The sequence below is a fragment of the Aquarana catesbeiana genome, linkage group LG05, assembly GCF_042186555.1.
Source record: "Aquarana catesbeiana isolate 2022-GZ linkage group LG05, ASM4218655v1, whole genome shotgun sequence".
In the NCBI taxonomy this organism is placed as follows: Eukaryota; Metazoa; Chordata; class Amphibia; order Anura; family Ranidae; genus Aquarana; species Aquarana catesbeiana.
The window spans coordinates 464,699,171-464,723,310 of NC_133328.1; the positions used below are offsets into that span (position 1 = coordinate 464,699,171).

A 24,140-nucleotide genomic window follows, 5' to 3' on the forward strand; every position below is an offset into this window, starting at 1 on the left:
AAATGTTTAAGTTGGAAATACCGCCATTCATCTATAACCATTAACTCTTTTTTTTTTTTTTTTTTTTTTCTGTTTTTTGTTTTATCTCCTGTAACGTGTATATTTTACCTTCCCTCATGATATCTTTTAATTGTGCATCTTCTTTTTTGATCCATTCCCCGAACAGTCTCCCTTTCCCCGGTGGGAAAAAAACTAGTATCTTTTAGTGGTATCAAAAGTGAATTAAATTCCCATTTTTCCATTTTGTGTATCCAATCCCAAATTAGTAGGCTTTTCTTTGTGATAATGTGTGTATTTTGACTAAATTTCCCTATACTCAAGTAATATCCATAATATATTCCGCAGTGCAACATTACTTATCGTGTTTTCCAGTTTAACCCATCTTTTTTCCTTAGTAATTTTTACCCTAACACCCGTGATAGTATTACGTTATAGTATTTTTTTACTGTCTGGGACCCCCAGCCCCCCTTGCTTTTTGTCTTTATTTAGAATCGCAAGACTTATCCTCAACTTCTTTTTCTGCCATTTAAACCTAAGTAATATCGTTTTTAATATATGCATGTGGGAGAGGGATTGACAACATCTGCATTTTATACATAATCTTAGGCAAAATTGCCATTTTAAAAAATATTAATCCTTCCTAACCAGGAGAGGTGTCCTGTTGCAATTTTATTAATTTCCAAATTTAATTTCGTTCAGCAGCGGAATATAGTTTACCTGATAGATGGACTCTACAGATGGTGTTATTTTAATTCTTTTTCTCGCCAAACAAATGGGAACGCTTGTCGAAATATCTGCGCCTCCTGTTTCTTTACATTAATATTGAGGATTTCTGATTTTGAGGGGTTCATTTTAAAATTTTATATTTCTCTGTAGGTTTTTAATAGCTTCATCAAGTTGGGCAGAGTTACTCTAGGGTTGGTAATGAAAAGCAATATATCGTCGGCATATGCCACTAGTTTATGCTCCTCCTCTCCAATCCTGAATCCCCCTATGTGTAGACTCTGACTGACCACTGCCAGAAGAGGCTCCAGCGAGAGAACAAACAATAGGAGGGACAGGGGACAACCCTGTCTGGTTCAGTTTTGCATCCCAAAGGGCCTCGACACTGTCCCGTTAACTTTTACCCTAGTTGTTGGGCGTGTGACGAACGCGGGTGTCAGATCCCTGCCCTCCTCGCTAACTTGCAACGAAGGACTGGCCAACCTTACACCACGCTGTCACTTACATAACAATGCCACTCTCAGCTGTGCCTAGCACAAAGATTTTCCAGCTTGCGGGACCACAATCTAGGTGCGAGCAGCCTGAGAGTGATTGTCATGGGGCTAATTACACAATTAACCCTTTAACTGCCACCACCCCCGTTTAAAAGACCGAGCCGGGGAGACTCGTAATTTTAGCAATACCAATTATAATTTTAGAATAAGCGTCTGCCACACACACTGCCACCACAGACAGGTCTGCTCAGAGTCTTACTCTACAACAGTAGCGCCCTTCAAGAGGCAGGTTTGTTTATAGCTTGCGTTAAGAGCTTTAGAGACAGGGTTAACACTTTTCAACATAAGGGTTTATTATGAAAAGGTCAAAGTTGATGCAAATAAAACATTTACAGAAAAAAGATGTTTTAAAGCGGGGGGTCCACCCACACCGCCAAAAAAAAAAAAAAAAATATTAAAAGCCAGCAGCTACAAATACTGCAGCTGCTGACTTTTAATACATGACCACTTACCTGTCCCAGGGTCTAGCGATGTCGGCAGGCAATGCCGAGAACCCGCTCGGTTCTCGGCAGCTGCCGCCGCCATCCTAGGTGAGGGAATCAGGAAGTGAAGCGTTGCGGCTTCACTTCCCGGTTCCCTACTGCGTATGCGCGAGTCGCGCTGCACGTCCCAAGTGGTCCCCGCTCTCTCCTGGGAGCTGTGTGTTCCCAGGAGACAGCGCGGTGGGGACGGGAAGAGGCGTAGACTCCCATGGGAGTCTATGCCGGAAGTGGGTGCAAATACCTGTCTTAGACCGGTATCTGCACCCCCCTCCCCCCTGAAAGGTGCCAAATGTGACACCGGAGGGGGGGAGGGTTCCGAAAAGCGGAAGTTCCATTTTTGTGTGGAACTCCACTTTAAAGATAAAGACAATATACAGCCACAAAGAAATAAGGTAGAATTTGGAAGGAAGAATACTTGCAATTAATGTCCAAGGGTTGATCAGAGTTCGATCGATGAGCTAGGTAATCGGTTCTCAACTTGGCAGATGTTTCTTCTTGGATGGTAAAAGGAGAACTGACCATTGTCTTGGCATCTCCTCTTTTCTGTCAAATCAAAGGGGGTGTTGACAGCGACCAGTAACCAATCGTCTGGTCATCTTGTTTAGGTGTTGGTTGCTGGGAGGTGTCTACACTCATGACCACGTCCCAGGTAGATTTTTTGATACATATTCATATATCTGCATCTATAGTGTTTACAGACTGCAAATATCCATATTATTATTCAACGTGAGATTTCCTTCAAAACAAGTCTAAACATGCTATGTCTATAATGTATAGTCTGCTCAGGAGGAATAAGTGGTACCAGTGGTTTCCCATATGACCTGACATAGGGGTGTCTGGACTTGAAATGTTACATATTATCTGAGGAAACTAAATACTGTATTTATCAGCGTATAACATGCACCCCAAGTTTAGGAGAGAATTTTAAGGGAAAAAAATTTTAGGAGGGAAGTTTAAGGAAAATAAACTTACATTTAAATGCCCATCAATGCAGCCTCATCAGTGTTCATCTGCAGCCTTGTTAGTGTCATTGCAGCCTTTTCAGTGTCAGTGCAGCCTTGTCAGTGCAGCTTTGCCCCAGTGCAGCCTTGTCAGTGCAGCTTTGCCCCAGTGCAGCTTTGCCCCAGTGCAGCCTTGTCAGTGCAGCTTTGCCCCAGTGCAGCCTTGTCAGTGCAGCTTTGCCCCAGTGCAGCCTTGTCAGTGCAGCTTTGCCCCAGTGCAGCCTTGTCAGTGCAGCTTTGCCCCAGTGCAGTCTTGTCAGTGCAGCCTTGCCCCCAGTGACCATGCTTGATCGCCGCCGACATACACAGTACAGATCGCCGCCGACAGTAGTTTGTGTTTTAAATATGGCGCCGCGGAGTTCGGAGGGACTCGGCGCCGGCGGAACTGAATGAACCCAGCCAAGATACATAGTCGAGTGTATTCGGCTCTTTCCGGCGCTGCGCCCAGTCCCGCCCTATGATGGACATAACACAGGTCCAATGGCGGGACTGGGCGTGACTGAGCAGCGCCGGAAAGAGCCGAATACACTCGACACCGAACTCCGCGGTGCCATATTTTAAAACTACTCGCTATGTGAATGTCGGCGGCGATCGCCGGCGATAGCTCACAATTAGCAGGGATCGGCCTATAACACGCACTCACGATTTTCCCCTGATTTTAAGGGGAAAAAAGTGCGTGTTATACACCGATAAATACGGTATGTCCATTTTATGGCTGTGCTATTAGTAGGTCGGAAGTTATGAAACATGCTGAGATTTCATACTTATTCCACTGTTTTAAGCTGGATGTGTATTCAGACATTTACAACCAGGGGCCTGTTGGGTCTCTGAAGGGAGATGGTGACAGTTTTACGACAGGCCTGAACACTCTGCCCTTTCAACAAGCTGTTTTTTACGGACCTAGCCTGGTTCTGTTTTCTCTGTTGAGATAACCTTTCTGTTGAACTTAAAAAGCTTTGAATTCCTAAGACAAGGGAGGAGGAAGTTCAGATTTCTCTGTAATGTTACATGGTTAGCCAAACTGTCATGGCTACTTTCACACAACATGGCAGCTAGCTACAGCTTTTCATGTCCCGTACATGATATCGTTACAGGGCGGTTATACAATGCTTCAATCCAGTTAGTAATCTTTGGGCCTACTCCCATTACCTCTAGTGTCTTCATCATGAATCCACAGTCTACCCTGTCAAACACTTTTTCCACGTCATTTGAAAGTAGCAGTCCTGGGGACCCATGTCTTTTTATCTCCTGTGTAAGTAGCAGTGTTCTTACCCCGTTATCCCTCCCTTCCCTTCCTGGAATGAATCCGACCTGGTCCGCATGGACCAAGTGGTTCATTATCGTTTTCATCCTACTCGCTAGGACCGTAGCGAATAGTTTCGTATCTACTTTTAATAACGAGATTGGTCTGTAACTTGAACACAGGGTAGCATCTTTCCCTTCCTTTGAGATAATAGTAATAATTGCTGCTAAGGCATCCCTTCTCATCTCCCAACTTGCTCCTATCCAGTTCATATACCTACATAGTCTAGGGATTAATATTGCCTTAAACTTCTTATAATACAGTATTGTCAGCCCATCTGGGCCTGGACTTTTTCCCCGAGGCTGTATCTTTTAGGGTCCGACCTATTTCTTCTGTAATGGGTTCTTCTAGGGCGCTTAGTCTATCTTCTAAAATGTTATTTAGACTTACTTCCCTAAGGAACTTTCTCATTTTCTCCCTCCTCGGTTTTCTCTGCTCGTGGGTCTGTTTCTGTTTTACTGAGTAAAGCTCTTCATAATACTTTTGAAAAACACCGGCTATCCCCTTTGTATTATATATCATTTCCCCTGTACTACTTTGGATTTTCTCTATATAGTTTTGCGGTTTTTTTTTTTTCCTCTTCAATGCCAGATACTTGACCCATTTTTTGTTCCCACCTAGATATCTTTCTTAATTCTATTGTATGTACAACGGGTTTCTTCTATTATTTCTTTTAATTCATCCCTTTTTTTTGGTAATAAGCTCCTTGTACACGTTTTTTCTCTGCTTTTTTTTTTTTTTTTTTTTTTTTTTTTTAACATGTTGCCGTTCTAAGTCATATGTTTCTTTCATTAGTACTTCCCTTTTTTTTCTTTTTCTTTCCTTCTTTTTTTTTTTTTTTTTTCCGCTCCCATTGCTATCACAGAATTCCTCTAACATAGGCCTTATGGGCCTCCCACAATGTTGTTGCTGTTATTTCTTCTGTATCATTGGTTTTAAAGTAATGTTCTAATTCTTTTCTTATACTGTCCTCCGCCTCTTTTCCCTGTATTCTTCATTTAACCCTTTCATGCCTTTTGCTAGAAAATTACTTAGAACCCCCAAACATATATATTTTTTTTTAGCAAAGAATCTAGAGAATAAAATGGCAGTTGTTGCAATATTTTATGTCACACGGTATTTGTGCAGCGGTGTTTTAAACGCAACTTTTTGGGAAAAGGGACACTTTCATGAATTTAAAAAAAAGAAACCATAAAGTTAGCCCAATTTTTTTGTATAATGTGAAAGATGATGTTACGTCAAGTAAATAGATACCAAACATGTCACGCTTTATAAATGCATGCACTCGTGGAATGGCGACAAACTACGGTACCTAAAAATCTCCATAGGCGAAGCTTTAAATTTTTTTTACAGTTACCAGGTTAGAGTTACAGAGGAGGTCTAGTGCTAGAATTATTGCTCTCGCTCTGACGATTGCGTCGATACCTCACATGTGTGATGTGAACACCGTTTACTTATGCGGGCACGACTTCCATATGCGTTTTCTTTGCTGCGCAAGCTCGTGGGGACGGGGGGGCTTTAAATTTTTTTTTTTTTTATTATTATTTATTTTTATATTATTAAATTGTGTTTGAAAAAAAAAAAAATCACTTTTATTGCTGGCACAAGGAATGTAAACATCCCTTGTGACAGTAATATGTGTGGTGACAGGTACTCTTTATGTAGGGATCAGGTTGTCTGAAAGACCTCCAATCCCTCCTTTGCACTTCAAAGTATTCATATCGCTGAAAACTGCGATTCTGAATACTGTATATTTTTTTTAAATCTGTTGCCATTAGCAGCCGAGTGAACCGGAAGTGACGTCTCCTACATTCAGGAGACTGGAACAAAGCCGTTTGTGGCTAGACGCCGGATCGGGTCTCCCGGTGGGACGGGAGGCCCGGTCAGAGCGGCGGGAGGGGGTTGTCCCCTCTCGCTCCTCCGGGATAGCAATCGAGCGGCTTTTAGCCGCATCGGTCGTTATCCCTGGAAAACCGATCGCCCGCTCTAAAAGACAGTACCAGGATGATACCTGCAGCTGTGGGCATCATCCTGGGATATAACCCCCGAAAGCCAAGGCCTCATATATGCATACGCTCGGCACGAAGGGGTTAATCTCCATAGGTTTGCCCTCTCTTGGGCCCCACTTATCCTCACTTACATTGTTACTGGGGCATGGTCCGAGAAAGTTGTAACTTCGATATTTGTGCTAATCACAGAGTCCAGTAGCCTATGTTCAATCAGGAAGTAATCTATTCTTGAGTATATCCCAAGTACAAGGGAGTGGTATGTGTAATCTCATATTTTTGCATGTTGTGTCCTCCATGCGTCCCATCAGCTGAATCTGGTACAATTTATTGTTTAATATTTTCAAGCCACCATTCCAGACCCCTGCACCCGGGGCGTACTGTCAATCTCCGGGTCCATACAAAAATTAAAATCCCTTGCTATAATAACTCCCCCTTTTTTAAACTCCATTATTTTCTCCACCACCACGTTTAAATATTTTATTTGGTTCTTATTTGGGCAATAGATATTTGCCAGTGTGGAGCCCACCTCGTTTAACCACTTGCCAACAGCTGCATGTACATATACGTCCCAGCTTTGGGGGCGGATAGCATTGTTATGGCAGCAGCTAGCTGCCATAACCCCGGTATGCCCGTTTTCGGCCGGCGGTCGGCTACAAGATAAAAGTGGTCTCTGCAGCAGATTTGCCGCAAAACCACTTTTTTCGGGGGAGCGCCCCCCCCTGCTGACACGATTCGGTGCCCTCCGCTGCTTACCAGAGGCGATCGCATCCTTTCCCTAGCTGTGCATGGAGACGAGTGAGGGGAAGATGGTCTCCATGACACTGCAGGGCGGAAGCGACATCAAAACGTCACTTCCACCCATACGTCTTAAAGCCACATTTTTTCAAATTACTTTTTTTTTTATTGCATTTAAGTCCAAATATGAGATCTGAGGACTTATCTCATATTTAAGAGGACCTGTCATGCTTTTTTCTATTACAAGGGATGTTTACATTCCTTGTAATAGGAATAAAAGTGACACAATTTTTTTTTTTTTTTTTTAAATCAAGTAAAATAAATAAAAAAAATAAACATTTTTTTTTTTAAACTCATACGTGAGTGGCGCCCGCATATGAAAACGGTGGTCAAACCACACGTGAGGTATCGCCACGATTGTTAGAGGGAGAGCAATAATTCTAGCCCTTGACCTCCTCTGTAACGCAAAACATGCAACCTGTAGAATTTTTTAAACGTCGCCTATGGAGATTTTTGAGGGTAAAAGTTTGACGCCATTCCACGAGCGGGCGCAGTTTTGAAGCGTGACATCTTCATCAATTTACTCGGCGTAACATTATCTTTCACAATATAAAAAAAAATTGGGCTAACTTTACTGGTGTCTTATTTTTTTTATTCAAAAAAGTGAATTTCTGCCAAAAAAAGCGTGCTTGTAAGACCGCTGCGCAAATACAGTTTGAAAAAAAGTATTGCAATGACCGCCATTTTATTCTCTAGGGTGTTAGAAAAAAAACAATATATAATGTTTGGGGGTTCTAAGTAATTTTCTAGCAAAAAAACTGTTTTAAACACCTAAATTCTAAAACGAGGCTGGTCTTTAAGTGGTTAATCTCCCCCTCAAGAACAGATAACGCCTTTCAGGGTCCACCTGCCTCTCTTCTAATGTGAACCTAACTCCTCTGGCAAACCCTATTGCCACGCCCTTAGCCCGTTTGGTTGTAGAGTCACTGTGGAACCATCTTGGAAAATCCATTGAGCACAGTTTTATAGTTGTTTCATGGGAGAGATGAGTTTCCTGCAGAAAAACTACCTCTCCAGAGAGTTGCTTAATTTCTCTTAAAATTTTGTTTCTTTTTATATGTGTGTTTAACCCCCTTACATTGTACGTCAAAAAATTTACTGCAGTCATCTTTGCTCGCTGGACTCCCCTCTCCCATTCTTGTTTTCTTCACTCATCCCGAATTTAAATTCAGGGTAGTTATATCCACGAACTGGTAATTTCTGCTTAAGAGGAGGGCTCAGCAAGCCCAGAGGGATCGGCGTCTTCCCGGTATTCTTATTGCCAAAAGGAGCACTTTATTCCCCCCCCCTCTTTCTGTTTTTAAAAATTCCATCTTCTCTTCCCCCCTCCCCCCCTTTTTTTTTTTTTTTTTTTTTTGGGGAATTCTGGTCATTCCTTGACCAATGATCCAAGGCCTACCACTCCCTCCTGCCTTTTGATTCTTTCCCTTTGAGGCTGAACTCTGAGTTAGCCTTCCGGTCTAAGCTGCTACCCTCTGTACTCAGAGGTGCCCCTGAGCCCACCCCTCCCAGGTAAGTCCCGTTTTTCTTCTTAGCGTTCTTTTCCTCCCATCTCCCCCCCTCCTCCCTCCATCGAACATTTTTCTTTTCCTTGTATATTTTCTTCTTAGTTAGGGCTTTCTTCTTCTTTGCTTTGGGTGCCACTGTTGAGATTCACTGTGCACAGTTCTCTCAGGTTTTTCCCACCAGCCGGGGATCTCTAAGGTTGGCACATCCATTCTTTTACAAAATGTGTCCATTTCTTCTGGAAACAATAAGGTTGCTGAGCGACCTTCTTTTCATCCTATTAGGCAGGCAGGGAAGCCCCATGAATACCCCTTGAATACTGGATCCCATGATTCTTCATTTGTTCTAGTAATGGTTTTAGTATTCTTTTCTTTGCCAATGTTTCTGTTGCCAGATCAGGAAATACCTGTAACACTGTTTCTTCGTGTTTTGTGGGGTTCTTGGCTTTGAGGCTTTTCCAAATCTGTTCTTTAGCTTTATAATTCTGCAATTTCACGATCACATCTCTAGGGATTTCTCCTGCAATATCTGCTGGTTTTCTTATTCTATGTACTCTTTCGAATATGATTTTTTTCTGTCAGTGACTTTCCCAGCAGTGGACAAAGTACTTTATCCATTTTATCTTTGCAGAGCTTCTCCCTTTACCTCTGGTAGACCCTGGATTCTTCCTTCTGTTACGGTTTTCCTGATCTTCTATTTTATACTTCATGTACCTCTGTTCTCGCTACATCTCCTCCATCTGTTCCTTAAGTTCTTTTATTTCTGTCACTTGTACTTCCACTTTTTCCTGTTTCTTCCACTCTTTTTTTTTTTTTTTTTTTTTTTTTTTTAAAGATCTGATTCATGTCTCCATGTAATATTGAAATTTCCCCTTTTAGAGACCATTCCAATCTGGACAATATTTCTGCCATTTCATCTTTAGATGGAGGTTGACTTTTTGTTCTTATTTCTATATCCGTTTCCTGCTCTTCATTGATAGTCATTGAGCTATTTGCTCCTGCCAATAATCTGCCTTGCCCCGGCCTAGGGGCACACATTTGTTCTCCAGGGCTTTCTTTAACTGCTTCTTGTGTCATATATTTTTTGATCGTCCCTGGACTTGCATTTACTTTGGGGGCCCCTCTCCCCGTCTTCCCCCTCCTGTTGCTGGTGTTGGGGTTTATCACATATGGACTATATATTTTTTTTTATTTGTATTTGCATTTTTGATTCACTGAACATCACTAGCGCCTCATCCTTTAATATAATTTTCCCGCAGCATTTGGTGACCTGTTCACTTTTAAAGGGGCAGCTTCCATTATGTTTGTTCACTGATTTCACAGGGCGCCATTCATTGTTTTTCATCATTAAAATTAGACTGATCATTTCTTTGTCAGTGGGCAAACGTACAAAATCTGCAGGGGATCAAATACTTTTTTCCCCTCACTGTATCTCTTTGTACCCGTGTTTGAATAAACAGTCTTATGTTTCTTACCACCCTACACTGATGCCTTGACAAGTGCCTGGGTGGGCTAAGGAAACTTGGATCATGCTGGTACCGGGCAAGGGAAGCTTATACGGCGGACGTACTCCTCTTGAGTACGGGGTCCGTCACAGCTTCCAACATATTTGAAGTGTTTGTGTAGGCAAAATTTGTTTTGTTTTTGATGTAGTAGGGAAAGGTGGGAAAGGTTGGACCCCTTTTGTCAGATTTTATTGCTGTCTGTGTCCCTATTGGGGAAATCTATTTATTTGTTTTATCCTGGTGACCTGAGACAGAAATTGAGGGGGAAAAAACAAAATGTTAGAATTGTTTCTAGAAGATGGGGAGGTGGAAATCTTCCAATGGGGAATCCTAAGGGGAGATTTCTTCTAACTTCCTGTTGCTTCTCTGGGACCGGAAGTGAAGGGAAGTTTACCTGTTGATATACAGACAGCATCCTTCCATACTGTATGCAAAGCTAACAGTAACAATAACAGTTTCCCCATTCTTGCTGGACAGCACTATAAGAGATTGTTGGTTCTCCCTACCACAGGAAGCACAAATAGAACCAGTGGAAAGGAGCCCATCCTCATTCCAGGATTTTGCCCCTTTTTATAAAGTTGGGTCGGGGCTTGTTATAATTGTCTGCGCTTACCCTCCTCCAGAGTTTGAGCATTTTTCTTTTTTTATGTAGTACTGTGCCTGGGTTTTTTTGCAGGGCACAAAACCTTGATTCAGGCCCTAACTACTCCATCTTCAGTCGCCCTAGAATGTGGTAACTGTAATAAGAAATAGGCTTCACCTGGGTAGCTGCGTGAGGAAATATTTTATATATTTTGGTTTCATACCAAACCCTTTTGTAATACTTGTATTCAAAAACTTATAGTGTGTGAGACTTCTGCTTTAACCAATTCAGCCCCGGAAGATCTGGCTGCTGAATGACCGGGCCATTTTTTGCGATTCTGCACTGCGTTACTTTAACTGACAATTGCGCGGTCATGCAAAGCTGCCCCCAAACAAAATTGTCATCCTTTTTTCCCACAAATAGAGCTTTCTGTTGGGGGTATTTGATCGCCTCTGCGGTTTTTATTTTTTGCGCTATAAACAAAAAATAGCGACAGTTTTGAAAAAAAACACAATATTTTGTACGTTTTGCTATAATACATATCCCTTTTTTTTTTTTTTTTTTTTTAAAAAAGCACATTGTTTCTCAGTTTCGCAATAAGCGTATATTGATTGGTTTGTGCAAAAGTTATAGCGTCAATAAAATAGGGGATAGATTTATAGCATTTTTATTTATTTTTTCTACTAGTAGTGGCGGTGATCTGCGATTAATTTTTTTTTTTTTTTTTTCGTGACTGCGACATTATGGCGGATGCATTAGACAATTTTGACACATTTTTGGGACCATTGGCATTTATACAGCGATCATTGCTATAAAAATGCATTGATTACTGTAAAAATGTCAGTGGCAGTGAAGGGGTTAACACTAAGGGGCAATCAAGGGGTTAGCTGTGTTCCCTGGGAGGTGATTCTAATCTGATCTGTCACTCCTCAGAATAGGGATTTGTGTGTTTTACACACACACTTCCGTGCTTGCGATCGCTCGTGGCTGGCAGTCATTGTGGCCACGAGCATCGGCACCCCTGCAGTGCAGTGGGCGCTCGTGCCTGCTATCCCGACCCCGCGAGCCGACGTATAACTACGATGATTCGCGCTGACCTGCCGCCGTAAAATGACGGTGGCTGGTCGGCAAGAGGTTAATGGAAGATTGTTTGTTCTGTGAGAAAAGAAATGGTATCTACTTTCCCATCTTTTAGAGCAGTACTTAGACTATTTACTTTTAACTTCATGGGGAGGTCCTTTAGTCCTGTTGCCTCCTCGTGCATGTAACACTTTTAGCGCATTTATCCAGAAGCCCGAACAGTCCCCTTCTGAAGATTCGGGTCGAGGAAGAGAATGCTTTAATCCTAGGACAGGACAGGCGAAGGCTCTCCAGAAGCTTATTTGCCCTGGACAAAATGCAAGATTTGTTAGTCCATTTATGTAACACAATAAATTCCATCCCATAACCCACAACCCCCCTCAGGAGTTGATCACTCTTTCTCAAGGTGCCCCAGCAGAGCACATATTAGAGTGCTTGTCATTAGTTGCAAAACCTGTTGTCCATCTTGCTGATGTAGCAGTGGAGTTCGTCAAGGCCTCTGCTGGATCTTTTTGCAAGAAGTGCTGTCTGGCTAAAATCTTGGAATTGAGATTAAACTTCCTTATTCAAGTTACAATGCCTTGAAAAAGTTTTCACACCCCTTGCAATTTTGCCATGTTACAACCAAAAACGTAAATGTATTTATTTTATTGGGATTTTATGTGATGGACCAACACAAAGTGGCACATAATTGTAAAGTGGAAGGAAAATGATTAAATGGTTTTCATTTTTTTTTTTTTACAAATATCTGAAAAGTGTGCTGTGCATTTTTATTCAGCCCCCCTAAGCCAATACTTTGTAGAACCACCTTTTGCTGCAATTACAACTGCAAGTCTTTTTGGGTATGTCTCTACCAGCTTTGCACTTCTAGAGTGACATTTTTGCTCATGCAACTTTACAAAATAGCTTAAGCTCTGTCAGATTGGATGGAGAGCAATTTTAAAGTCTTTTCCCAGATTTTCAATTAGATTTAGGTCTGAAATTTGACTGGGCCATTCTAACACATGAATATGCTTTGATTTAAACCATTCCATTGTAGCTCTGGCTGTATGTTTAGGGTCGTTGTCCTGCTAGAAGGTGAACCTCCGCCCCAGTCTCAAGTCTTTTGCAGACTCTAACAGGTTTTATTCTAAGATTGCCCTGTATTTGGCTATCCATCTTCCCATCAACTCTAAACCAGCTTCCCTGTCCCTGCCGAAGAAAAGCATCCCCACAACATGAAGCTGCCACCACCATGGGGAGTGGGGAATTTAGTGTTAGTTTTCTGGCACACAGCGTTTTGCTTTTAGGCCAAAAAGTTCAATCAAATTTGATCTCATCTAACCAGAGCACCACCTTTCACATGTTTGCTGTGTCCCCCACATGGCTTCTCGCAAACTGCAAACAGGTCTTCTTATGGCTTTCTTTCAACAATGGCTTTCTTCCTGCCACTCTTCCATAAAGGCCAGTTTTGTGGAGTGCACGACTAATAGTTGTCCTGGACAGATTCTCCCACCTGAGCTGTGGATCTCTGCAGCCCCTCCAGAGTTACCATCGGCCTCTTGGCTGCTTCTCTGATTAATGCTCTCCTTACCCAGCCTGTCAGTTTAGATGAAAGACCATGTCTTGGTAGGTTTGCAGTTGTGCCATACTTTTTCCATTTTCAGATGATGGATTGAACAGTGCCTTGTGAGATGTTCAAAACTTGATTTTTTTTTATTTTTATTTTTTTTATATAACCTAAACCTGCTTTAAACTTCAACTTTATTCCTGACCTGTCTGGTGTGTTCCTTGGCCTTCATGATGCTGTTTGTTTCCTAAGGTTCTCTAACAAACCTCTGAGGGCTTTACAGAACAGCTGTATTTTATACAGAGATTTATTATATTTATTAAGTTACACACAGGTGGACTCTACTTACTAAAGACTTCTAAGGCAATTGGTTCCACTAGAGTTTAGTTAGCGGTATCAGAGTAAAGGGAGCTGAATACAAATGCACGACACACTTTTCAGATATTTATTTGTAAAAACAATTTGAAAACCATTCATCATTTTCCTTCCACTTCACAATTATGTACCACTTTGTGTCAGTCTATCACATAAAATACATTTTACGTTTTTGGTTGTAACATGACAATATGTGGAAAATTTCAAGGGGTATGAATACCCTTTCAAGGCACTGTATATATCATATATGTTGTCATGCTAACATAAACATAAGTTGCTAAAAACAAAAGTCCATATCAAAATGAAATCTGGCAAAGGTAAACAAAGTATATGAAATGGTCCAAATCCAATATGAAAACACCACTGATATTGTGCGGAAGTTGTACAATTTGACATTACCTTGTAGGGAGAAGATTTTAATTTTTTTGTTTAAGTTAACGTTACAACCACTTTAAGGGTTTCCCTCAACCACTGCTTCCTTCAGAAGTCCAATTTTGTCCTTTTTGTATTCCCAGATGGAACTTGTACAGGAACACTAGTTTCTTGTTCCACATGCTGTAGGTGGCTCAGGCTGACCATCATCCAGGAACTAAAGGATCCGGTTCGATTGCTTCTTGTTATGGGGGTTTTCTTTTTCAACATGAGGCACATTTTCCCAGATTTGCAAGGCTACAACCTGGTTGTCTTTCATAATTATTCTACCAGGTGGATGTTCGGGTCTCATCTGATTCCTGCTTTTGGCATGCAAAATGGGGAAAAAAATAACTCTGCCCAAAATTACCTGTGGCTGCTTTAACCACTTCCATACCGGGCCATAATAAAATGATGCCGTCAGGAAAACTCTTCCCTCCTGGGCAGGCATTTTATGACGTCCTCCCATTCACGTTGCTCCTGCAGACCCCCGGGAGCATACAGCGTGGAGATCGGGGATGAGGCGTGTCCCTCGGGACACAGCCCATCCCAGATCAGTGTAAAGAGCCAATAAAAATGGCTCTTTACCACGTGACCGGCTGTGTCCTAGGCCACGCTGATATTTTTTGGTGGCAGTGACAGAAGAAGGTGCGACGGGAGCACTTTTGAGGCTGGGTTCACACTTTTGCGAGTTGGATGTGGGTTTCTCCGCATCCAATTAGCATGCCAGGAGATTGTGACCAGCTCTCTGTGGAGCTGGTTCACACAATCTCCGTAGCGGCTCCAGTGCACATTGCACAGGAGTGCACCTTCTGGTTCTGAATTCAGCCAAAAATTCAGACTGAAATCGGACCTGAAATGGTGAATAGGGACACGCTGAACCCCTGCTGTAAGCCGCTCCGTGCTGCAGTGTGAACCCAGCCAAAAGGAGAGTATAACTGGGTTGGGGAGTGTGTTTTAAAGAATCCCCATCACCTAGCCCCGAATGGGTATGGAGACAGGGTGGGCTTTATTTGTACCATGGAAAAATGTCAAGGAATTAATTCCAACTTTTTTTTTTTAAAGACGCATATTTGGAATCATAATGGATAATACGCTTTTTAATCTCAAATGTGTTTACTGTGTAGATATGTGGTTTTTGTTACGATTAAACGTTTCATTTCCCTTTATTTAACACTTTCTCTATTTGTATTTCCCCATGTAGGTGATAATTTTAACACTGAATCACCAGTCTTCATTAAGGACAACTACTGTTTTGTTCATGGTATGTTATTTTATTGATAGTCTTGGTTGTTATTTTTTAATATCAAGTCCTTTTTTAAGTATTTGAATGTGTGCTTGATTTATAAATACATGTTACAGGTCCATTTTCTCTCTAAAAATAAATAGAAACCTTTGTAAAGTTGTGTTAGGATTTCAAGGGTATTATGAGTACTTCAGTCTCAAGTCATTTACCAAGAACTGAAAGTCCTAAAGCAAAGCCAGGTTATTCTTATGAATGGGGAAAGCAGGTTTGCTTTAATACCACTCTCCCCAGCAGTACTTCCTTTCAGTAGCTTTCATTCATCTTCTGAGTGACACTATGGGATTGATTTACTATAACTGGAGAGTGCAAAATCTGGTGCAGCTGTGCATGGCAGCCAATTGGCTTCTAACTTCAGCTTGTTCAATTAACCTTTGAAAAAAATGAAAGCTAATTTGGTTTCTATGCAGAGCTACACCAGATTTTGCACTCTCCCAGTTTCAGTAAATCAACACTGTTTCAAGTTATAGAAGAACTTGTAACTCACTCTTCCTTTCATATGACAGGGCTAGTGCTTAGTGATTGGGCCAACGTTGTTACATTTAAGGAAGTTCTCAGCCCTTTGTAAGCATTGATTAGAGTGACTCGAAGTTTGGGACAGCCTTGATCCGAGCATGAACAGGAAGTGATCCTCACTACTGTCATCAGAACTGAGAACAGGAAGCAGCCCAGACCATCTAGACTGTCTGAAGCTTCAAGCCACCTTATTTCCTTTTTAACCTCAGCCCCATTACATAGAGCATCCCTCCTTGACCACTTCCCCTCCAAAACTTTTCCTGGACACCCTGCCCCATCACACTCCTTTATCCTTTATAGCACATCTTCATATTTTGCTGGCCATCTCACCCTCTGGCTGACGGTGCGTCCCTCCTCAGTCACTTAGCCCCTCCCCCTCCTCCCATATCGCAGTGAATCCCTGCCTGGGCAGTCAACCCCCTGCTCATGGTGCTTCCCATCCATTTCACTCCACAGTTATGGCGTTTTCTTCCCACCCAACTAGGCCCCTGCTCACAAGGCAGGCAGCTCCACTTCACAAACTTGCCTGTTCTGAAATTGGCACACATTTGCTAGTATCTTAAATATATAAATACTACTTTTTTTTTTTTCTTTTCTTTTTTTTTTTTTTTTTTTTTTCTATTACGAGCAATTATATTTTCATGGAGTTTCATTAAAGTAAAGTAACTCTAGTAATTATTTTTATTAACATACTTTTTTTTTTTTCCCCTTTTTTTTAGGATTTTTTCATAAGCATGTCTGAGACACTGAAATATAATGATGATGACCATAAAACTGTATTTTTAAAGACCCTTAATGAGCAAAGACTTGAAGGTGAATTTTGTGATATTGCTATTGTGGTTGAAGATGTAAAATTTAGGGCACATAGGTGTGTACTTGCTGCTTGCAGTACATACTTTAAAAAACTTTTCAAGAAGCTGGAAGTTGATAGTTCCTCTGTCATAGAAATTGATTTTCTGAGGTCTGACATATTTGAGGAGGTCCTTAATTATATGTACACTGCTAAAATTGCAGTTAAAAAGGAAGATGTGAATCTGATGATGTCCTCAGGCCAAATACTTGGTATAAGATTTTTGGATAAATTATGCTCTCAAAAACGTGATGTTTCCACCTCAGATGAAAATCCATCTTCTCCAAAAAATAAATATGCTTATGAAACCAGCTTAAAGATAAGTCGCCCAGTTGGTGAAGCCAATGACAATCAAGATGACGAGGTTGAAGAGATTGGAGATCATGAGGATAGCCCTTCAGATGACACAGTTGAAGGAACTCCTCAGAGCCACGAAGAGGAAAAATCGCCTACTTCTACTCTTCGCGTTCAAGAAGCCATTCTAAAAGAATTAGGAAGTGAAGAAGTACGGAAAGTCAACTGTTATGGTCAAGAAGTTGAGGCAATGGAGACAACTGAACCTAAGGATTTAGGGTCACAGACCCCTCAAGCTCTAACCTATAATGACAGCATTAATGAAGTAAAAGATGAGCAAGCACAGGCATGGACAACGACAGGTGATATGAAATTTGAGTATTTGCTTTATGGTCACAGAGAGCAGTTTGCATGCCAAGCTTGTGGGAAGACTTTTACAGATGAGGCTCGACTAAGAAAGCATGAGAAGTTGCACACAGCTGACAGACCATTTGTGTGCGAAATGTGTGCCAAGGCTTTTACCACACAGGCACACCTAAAGGAGCATTTGAAGATTCATACAGGATACAAGCCCTATAGTTGTGAAGTGTGCGCCAAATCTTTTATCCGTGCCCCAGATCTCAAGAAACATGAGCGAGTACACAGTAATGAGAGGCCGTTTGCATGCCACCATTGTGATAAAGCATTTAAACACAAATCCCACCTTAAAGACCATGAAAGAAGACACAGAGGCGAGAAACCATTTATTTGTGCTTCCTGCCCAAAAGCATTTGCCAAGGCTTCTGATCTAAAACGTCATGAAAACAATATGCATAGTGAACAGCGCAAGCAAGTGACAAGTAATGCCATTCAGAGTGAAACTGAACAATTACAAGCCGCAGCTATGGCTGCTGAAGCAGAACAGCAGCTTGAAACTATTGCTTGCAGTTAAAAAAAAATATATATATATATATGTATATATAGTTTAAGATTTCCTTGGTAGCAAGCAGAGATACATTATGAAAGTGAGGGTGTTGTCCATTGCAGTCGATAGAGGTTTTTATATATTATGTTCAGATCTATAAATGGCTGATAGAAAAGCTTTGCCCCGGCACAGTTCCTATTGGGGAAAAAAAACAGCAGACACTAGTAAAACTTCTGCATCTAAGATCCTCACTGATTCTTATTGCTTGTAATGTTCTGTCTCCGTCTTCTCAGACTGAACAAGAGCTTTGTGGCAGAAGCAAAGTGGCTTGCGTGTATGCACAGCACATGTGCTGGGTAGTTGAAATAATGTGGTTTGTTGGAAGCCCTGGTTTTCGTGTAGACTTGCCCACTTTTTAAGGAAAACCTGGCAGAGGAAATGTGCAGCTATACTGAACGTGCTCATAACTTTTAGAATCTGGTTGCTATAACACGATTACTTTAATAGATTACTCCTTTATGTGTGTTATTTTTATGTTTTAGCCATTTCTGTTATGCATTTAAATAATACTTTCACTTGGTGAGAGATATTTTAGATTACTGCCATCTATTCATATTGTAAATTTTGGTAAATTCTTAAATTGGTCTTTGAATTAAATGAAGGCTGTGTATTAACCCATCTGTTTACATTATTGAGGGCAAGGATAAATCTGAACATACATACAGCGAAGCAATAAATCCTATGTAGTAGAGTCCGTTGCTTTTCCTTAAAGTGCCCATCCACATTTATTGCAGAATAGCACCATAATTAAAAAAAGGCCAGATTATTAAACAATCACTATTCTGCTGTTGCTTGCTTTGTTGCTCTGTATATAATTGTTTTCTTTTGTTTTTGTTTTTTTTGTTTGTTTTTGGTTTTTTTTTTTTTTTTTTGGTTTTTTTTTTGAGGGGGGAGGAAAGGAGTGTTTGGGCTTTTTTTTTTTTGCGTAAACAGACCAAGATATTTCATGAGAAATACCTAGAAATACCATTGATAACTTGAAAATGCTAGTCTCCAGGATGTCTCTGGCTTCATTAGTTTGAGTCATTGACACAGAACATATATGTAGGAAGTGATGTCCTAACTTCCGGTGGAGGTTCATGATAGCCAGCACAACAAGAAGTTTCAGAAGGAGGTCGGTAATGGCAGCATGAATATTTCTCCAACCATAAATTTCCTACATGCCATAGGTTTAGGTAATGGGCCCATGTTAACTCATTTTAAGTTTTAGGTTGTAAGCAAGATTCACTGCTGTTTAAAGGAAGCTAAACTGAGGAAGCTTTGCTGATTTTAGAAATAAAACTTAAGCTACCAATATTAAGGTTTGCTAATAGTATTCTCACACTATATTTGACATGGGACTTGTTTATACCCATCTACGGTTGCAGAACTAAACATTTCCTAATTCTGTTTAACAATGTTGTAACTACGGGTGCAAATTTATTTATTTTTACTAAGTTTTTAAGGCTTCTTCAGTATGGGTAGTTAAAATACAACTAAATAATCCTATATGACAGTCTAAACAAGTCCCAATTTTTGTTACTACATGATGCGCAAGCTTCATAAAGTTAACGAGACTTCCTTTTTTAATTTATGATTAGTACACATGGTAAAGTAATTCAGGTACATTGCGTTACACTGCTGCACTCAAGAGTTTGGACACTGTCAAAACAAAGCTGTAAGGACAGTCCAGTATAATGTTTGATTATTATTCTATATTCATAAATTGGCACTTTATAGGAGTTATATTATATTTATGGTAAGCTTTCAAAAATATTACTGTTTTATGATTAATCATACTTTAATATTAAAATGTATGAATGGTTTTGATCAGGTGATCTTGTGATGAAGTTCTTAAGCTGAGCCAGAAAAATGTCAGATATTTTCGGGAAGTAACGTACAGTGCCTTGCAAAAGTATTCACCACCCCTTGGCTTTTTACCTATTTTGTTACGTTACAGCCTTTAGTTCAATGTTTTGGTGAAGTAAAATTAGAAAAATATATACATAAGACTATTTTTCAGAAATAAACTGATAATTGACATGTCCGTATGTGTTCACGCCCTTGTTATGAACCCCATAAAAAGCTCTGTTGCAACCAATTACCTTCAGAAGTCACATAATTAGTGAATTGGTGTCCACCTGTGTGCAATGTAAATGTCACATGATCTGTCATTACATATACACACCTTTTTGAAAGGCCCCAGAGGCTGCAACACCTAAGCAAGAGGCACCACTAACCAAACACTGCCATGAAGACCAAGGAACTCTCCAAACAAGTAAGGGACAATGTTGTTGAGAAGTACAAGTCAGCGTTAGGTTATAAAAAAAAAAAATATAGAAATCTTTGATGATCCCTAGGAGCATCATCAAATCTATCATAACCAAATGGAAAGAACATGACACAACAGCAAACCTGCCAAGAGACAGCCGCACACCAAAACTCACGGACTGGGCAAGGAGGGCATTAATCAGAGAGGCAGCACAGATACCTAAGGTAACCCTGGAGGAGCTGCAGAGTTCCACAGCAGAGACTGGAGTATCTGTACATACGACGACAATAAGCCGTACGCTTAATAGAGTTGGGCTTTATTGCATAGTGGCCAGAAGAAAGCCATTACTTTCAGCAAAAAACAACATGGCACATTTTGAGTTTTGCGAAAAGGCATGTGGGAGACTCCCAAAATGTATGGAGAAAGGTGCTCTGGTCTAACGAGACTAAAGTTGAACTTTTTGGCTATGGTGCAAACCCAACACATCACCCAAAGAACACCAGCGCCACAGTGAAACGTGGGGATGTTTTTCAGCAGTTGAGACTGGGAAACTAGTCAGAGTTGAGGGAAAGATGGATGGTGCTAAATACAGGGATATTCTTGAGCAAAACCTGTACCACTCTGTGTGTGATTTGAGGCTAGGACGGAGGTTCACCTTCCAACAGGACAATGACCCCAAACACACTGCTAAAGCAACACTTGCGTGGTTTAGGGGAAACAGTCAAAGCCCAGACCTCAATCCAATAGAAAATCTGTGGTTAGACTTAGATTGCTGTTCACAAGCGCAAACCATCCAACTTGAAGGAGCTGGAGCAGTTTTGCAAGGAGGAATGGGCAAAAATTCCAGTGGTAAGATGTGGCAAGCTCATAGAGACTTATCCAAAGCGACTTGGAGCTGTGATATCCGCAAAAGGTGGCTCTATAAAGTATTAACTTTAGGGGCTGAATAATTATGCACGTTGACTTTTTCTGTTATTTTGTCCTATTTGTTTGCTTCACAATAAAAAAATAAAAGTCTTCAAAGTTGTGGACATGTTCTGTAAACTAAATGATGCAAATCTTCTAACAACCCATGTTAATTCCAGGTTGTGAGGCAACAAAACACGAAAAATGCCAAGTGGGGGATGAATACTTTTTGCAAGGCACTGTAACTAGTTGGAGGATGGGCATATCTGGTATCTTGGTAAAGAATGTCAAGAATAGACAGGATCAATGTAATATAAGAATCATACATATATTTGTTTAAATACGGTTAATTAGGATTAGTGTATTACTGTATCAGTCATAATTACTAGCATCTGTATGTATTTGCTAAATATGTATGTTATCTTTTTATATATCGTTAAAATCATGAGACCAAAACTTGTAGCCATATCGACTTTGACCTGTGAAGTCATGTTAAAGAACAACAATAGTGTGTTACATGTGGGCTTGTCAATAAAAGTCCATATATGACTCTGAATTTAGTACCTCCTCTCATATAGAAAATTGCTGAAGTTACCAGCATTAATGTTTGCCCTAGAAGGTTCTGAGCTTTGTGGCGTTATGACATCTACATGTAACCTAAAAAGATGTCTTACGAGATGGCAAGGCCCACTCGCATAGACTGACACACACACTAAGACACATGGAAGACTACAGATATACTCTGTGACACATATAGACAGGTGCTATCTCTAAAATCCTAAAATCATGTAATTTCCTGCTTCTTCTTGGACATGCTGTTTTAGAGCAGAAAGCACATGCCTGGACAGCCATGACCGTAGCTTGACACATTTAATAAACATTGCTTTTATTTCTCCTTTTTTTTTACCTACACTGAACTGTTATTTATACTTATGATGCCAATTGTGTGACAATAAAATCAAACTTTGTTTTTAAGTCAGCCTGGCTAATGAACTATTGAACAAAACGCCTAAAAGACACTACAAATATTATTAGTATCTATAATATTTTAACATATATAACCCCTTCCACTCCTGGCATGCCTTGGTTTTTGCTGGTGTCTTAGGAGAAGAGATATGTTTTCTCAACTGAGAGGAGCAAGCTGCTACTTGCTTTCTTCTATCTTTTAATCAAGATTTTTTTTCTACTAGCAATATTCTTTAGTTGCTACAGAGCCACTTGGATTAATTTTGCAGTTTTCAGATTGGTACTTGGCGAAGCTTTGGAGGCTGTACTTTAAGCCTGCCCTGAGAAGGAAACGGGCCTGCCTGTAATGGGCCCTTGATCACTGAACTCTACATTGGATCCACACCTAGATACTCATGGTGCAACGTGTTGCATCAGCCAAAGAACTCTTTACAGGTTAGGGCTATGCTACACCCACTGTGGAACACCCTGTCTAAGCTTTGCCGCTGTCTGGTAGTGAAGTTTAGTATGCGCTTGATGCCCTATATGGGCTGGTGTTGCCCACCCACACCACCTATGGAGAAACTTAAAAAATATGTAAACCCAACATTTCATATTCCTGATGTGTACCTGCTGCACCATGTACTTGTATAAAAAAAGTACCCTGTTCTCTTTGTATTGCTTCTTTTGTGTGAAATACTTGGTTATCCTGCCAGTTCCTAGCTCCTTCTAACTGTGCTGAGAACTCGGCCTGCTCTCCTTCAATGGTCAGACTTGTCCTGACAAAGACACTCCAGACATTCCCTGGGAGGATTAGTGTGCTGTTTCTCCTCCAACGATTCTTATGCAGCTGAGAACAGAGATTGTGATTACTAGGTAAGAAGGTATTTGTTTTTTTTATACCTATACACAAATGTTTTGCTTTTCATTTAGATTATAAAGTGAATGGGTTGTTTTTCAAGGTGAGGGTTTATATATAATTTAATGCTGCTCTATTGCAGATCCTCTTTCAAGAGGTCTTTGTCATTGTCCTGAAAGAAGAGAGGCTTCAAGGTTTTCATTCAAACCTGTTCATTGTATCAATGAAGCCAAACGGGGCATCCACCCTATACTGGATTTAAAGGTACACAATGCCTTTCTCCAAGTACAAATATTCCATATGTTATCTGCCCAATCAGTCATTGCTTTCCTCCATCCAGAAGACTTTCTAGCCTCTGTGGACATCAAGGGTGCCTACTTGCACATCCCCATCTTCCCGGTGCATTAGCGCTACCTGTGTCTTGTTGCAGTTTGTTGCTGTTCCCTTTTGGTCTTGCCACAAAATGAGCAAGATTTTTTTTTTCCAGATCAGGTATTCTCAAGCCTTCTCTCCATGGGATCAGTTCAACCTCATCTATGCCAATCATCTACTGGGACTTTATCCTTAACCACATGGCTGGATCGAGATAAGACATTCCAGTAATTTTCATTACGCTGAACTAGCTCTTCGGGCTCCTGGTAGACTCTCCCTTGGACCGATTAGATCATCCAGGTCCCTGGGGCTGGTTTTACAACCTACTTTTCAGTCACTGGCTTTAACAGTCAGCCAATTTTTTGAGGTCTAGGAACGTGACTCCTCTACCATCAGACTTGGTAAGCAATTTTCTCTTGGTGCAAGACGAGTGGAAATTACGTTTTCTTAGTTGGAAGAAAGCTGGCTTCTCTTTGGTCCACATTAGCATTTGGCTTTGAGGAATATTAAGGGTCAGGTCTCTGCCTTAATGGTTCTTTTTAAAAGACCATTTGCCTCTCACTCTTTAGTGAAGGCCTTTGTGTACAGGGTCTTGCGCACCTTGTTTCTTCTTTATATGTTCTCTATTGACTTCATGGGGTCTCAAGCTGGTTTGGTCAGCTCTCAGCTTAAGCAGGACATTGTCCTACCATCTTTTTGTCCTGCTTCTAAACATCCCAAGAAATTTTTCCTTCATTGTATGGATGTGGTACATGCTGTTCAAGTTTATTTTTCAGCTATAGCTCCTGTTCGACAGTCTTACTGCTTGTCGTTTCTGACAGTACCTATATGGGACGACCTTTTTAATGTTTCACTATTGCTAGGTGGATTTGTCAGCTCCTTTTTATTCAAGCTTATGAACTCAAGGGCATGGTTTTCCCTTTCCTGGTTAACTGGTTGCCGACCAGCCACCGCAGTTTTAATGTGGCAGAATGGCAGGGCTGGGCGAAACTGTTATCTTATGTC

General features: G+C 40.8%; 1 protein-coding gene across 1 annotated transcript in view; it reads left to right on the plus strand.

Annotated features, from left to right (window-relative positions):
- Window positions 1-21,934, plus strand: part of ZBTB14 (zinc finger and BTB domain containing 14) — a 39,318-nt gene extending 17,384 nt beyond the window's left edge. Inside the window, exons 2-3 of the mRNA XM_073631411.1 lie at window positions 15,080-15,139; window positions 16,414-21,934. Coding sequence (XP_073487512.1) covers window positions 15,080-15,139; window positions 16,414-17,769 — 1,416 coding nt within the window. The 3' untranslated portion in view covers window positions 17,770-21,934. The remainder of the gene's footprint in view (window positions 1-15,079; window positions 15,140-16,413) is intronic.
- Window positions 21,935-24,140: the final 2,206 nt, after the last annotated feature.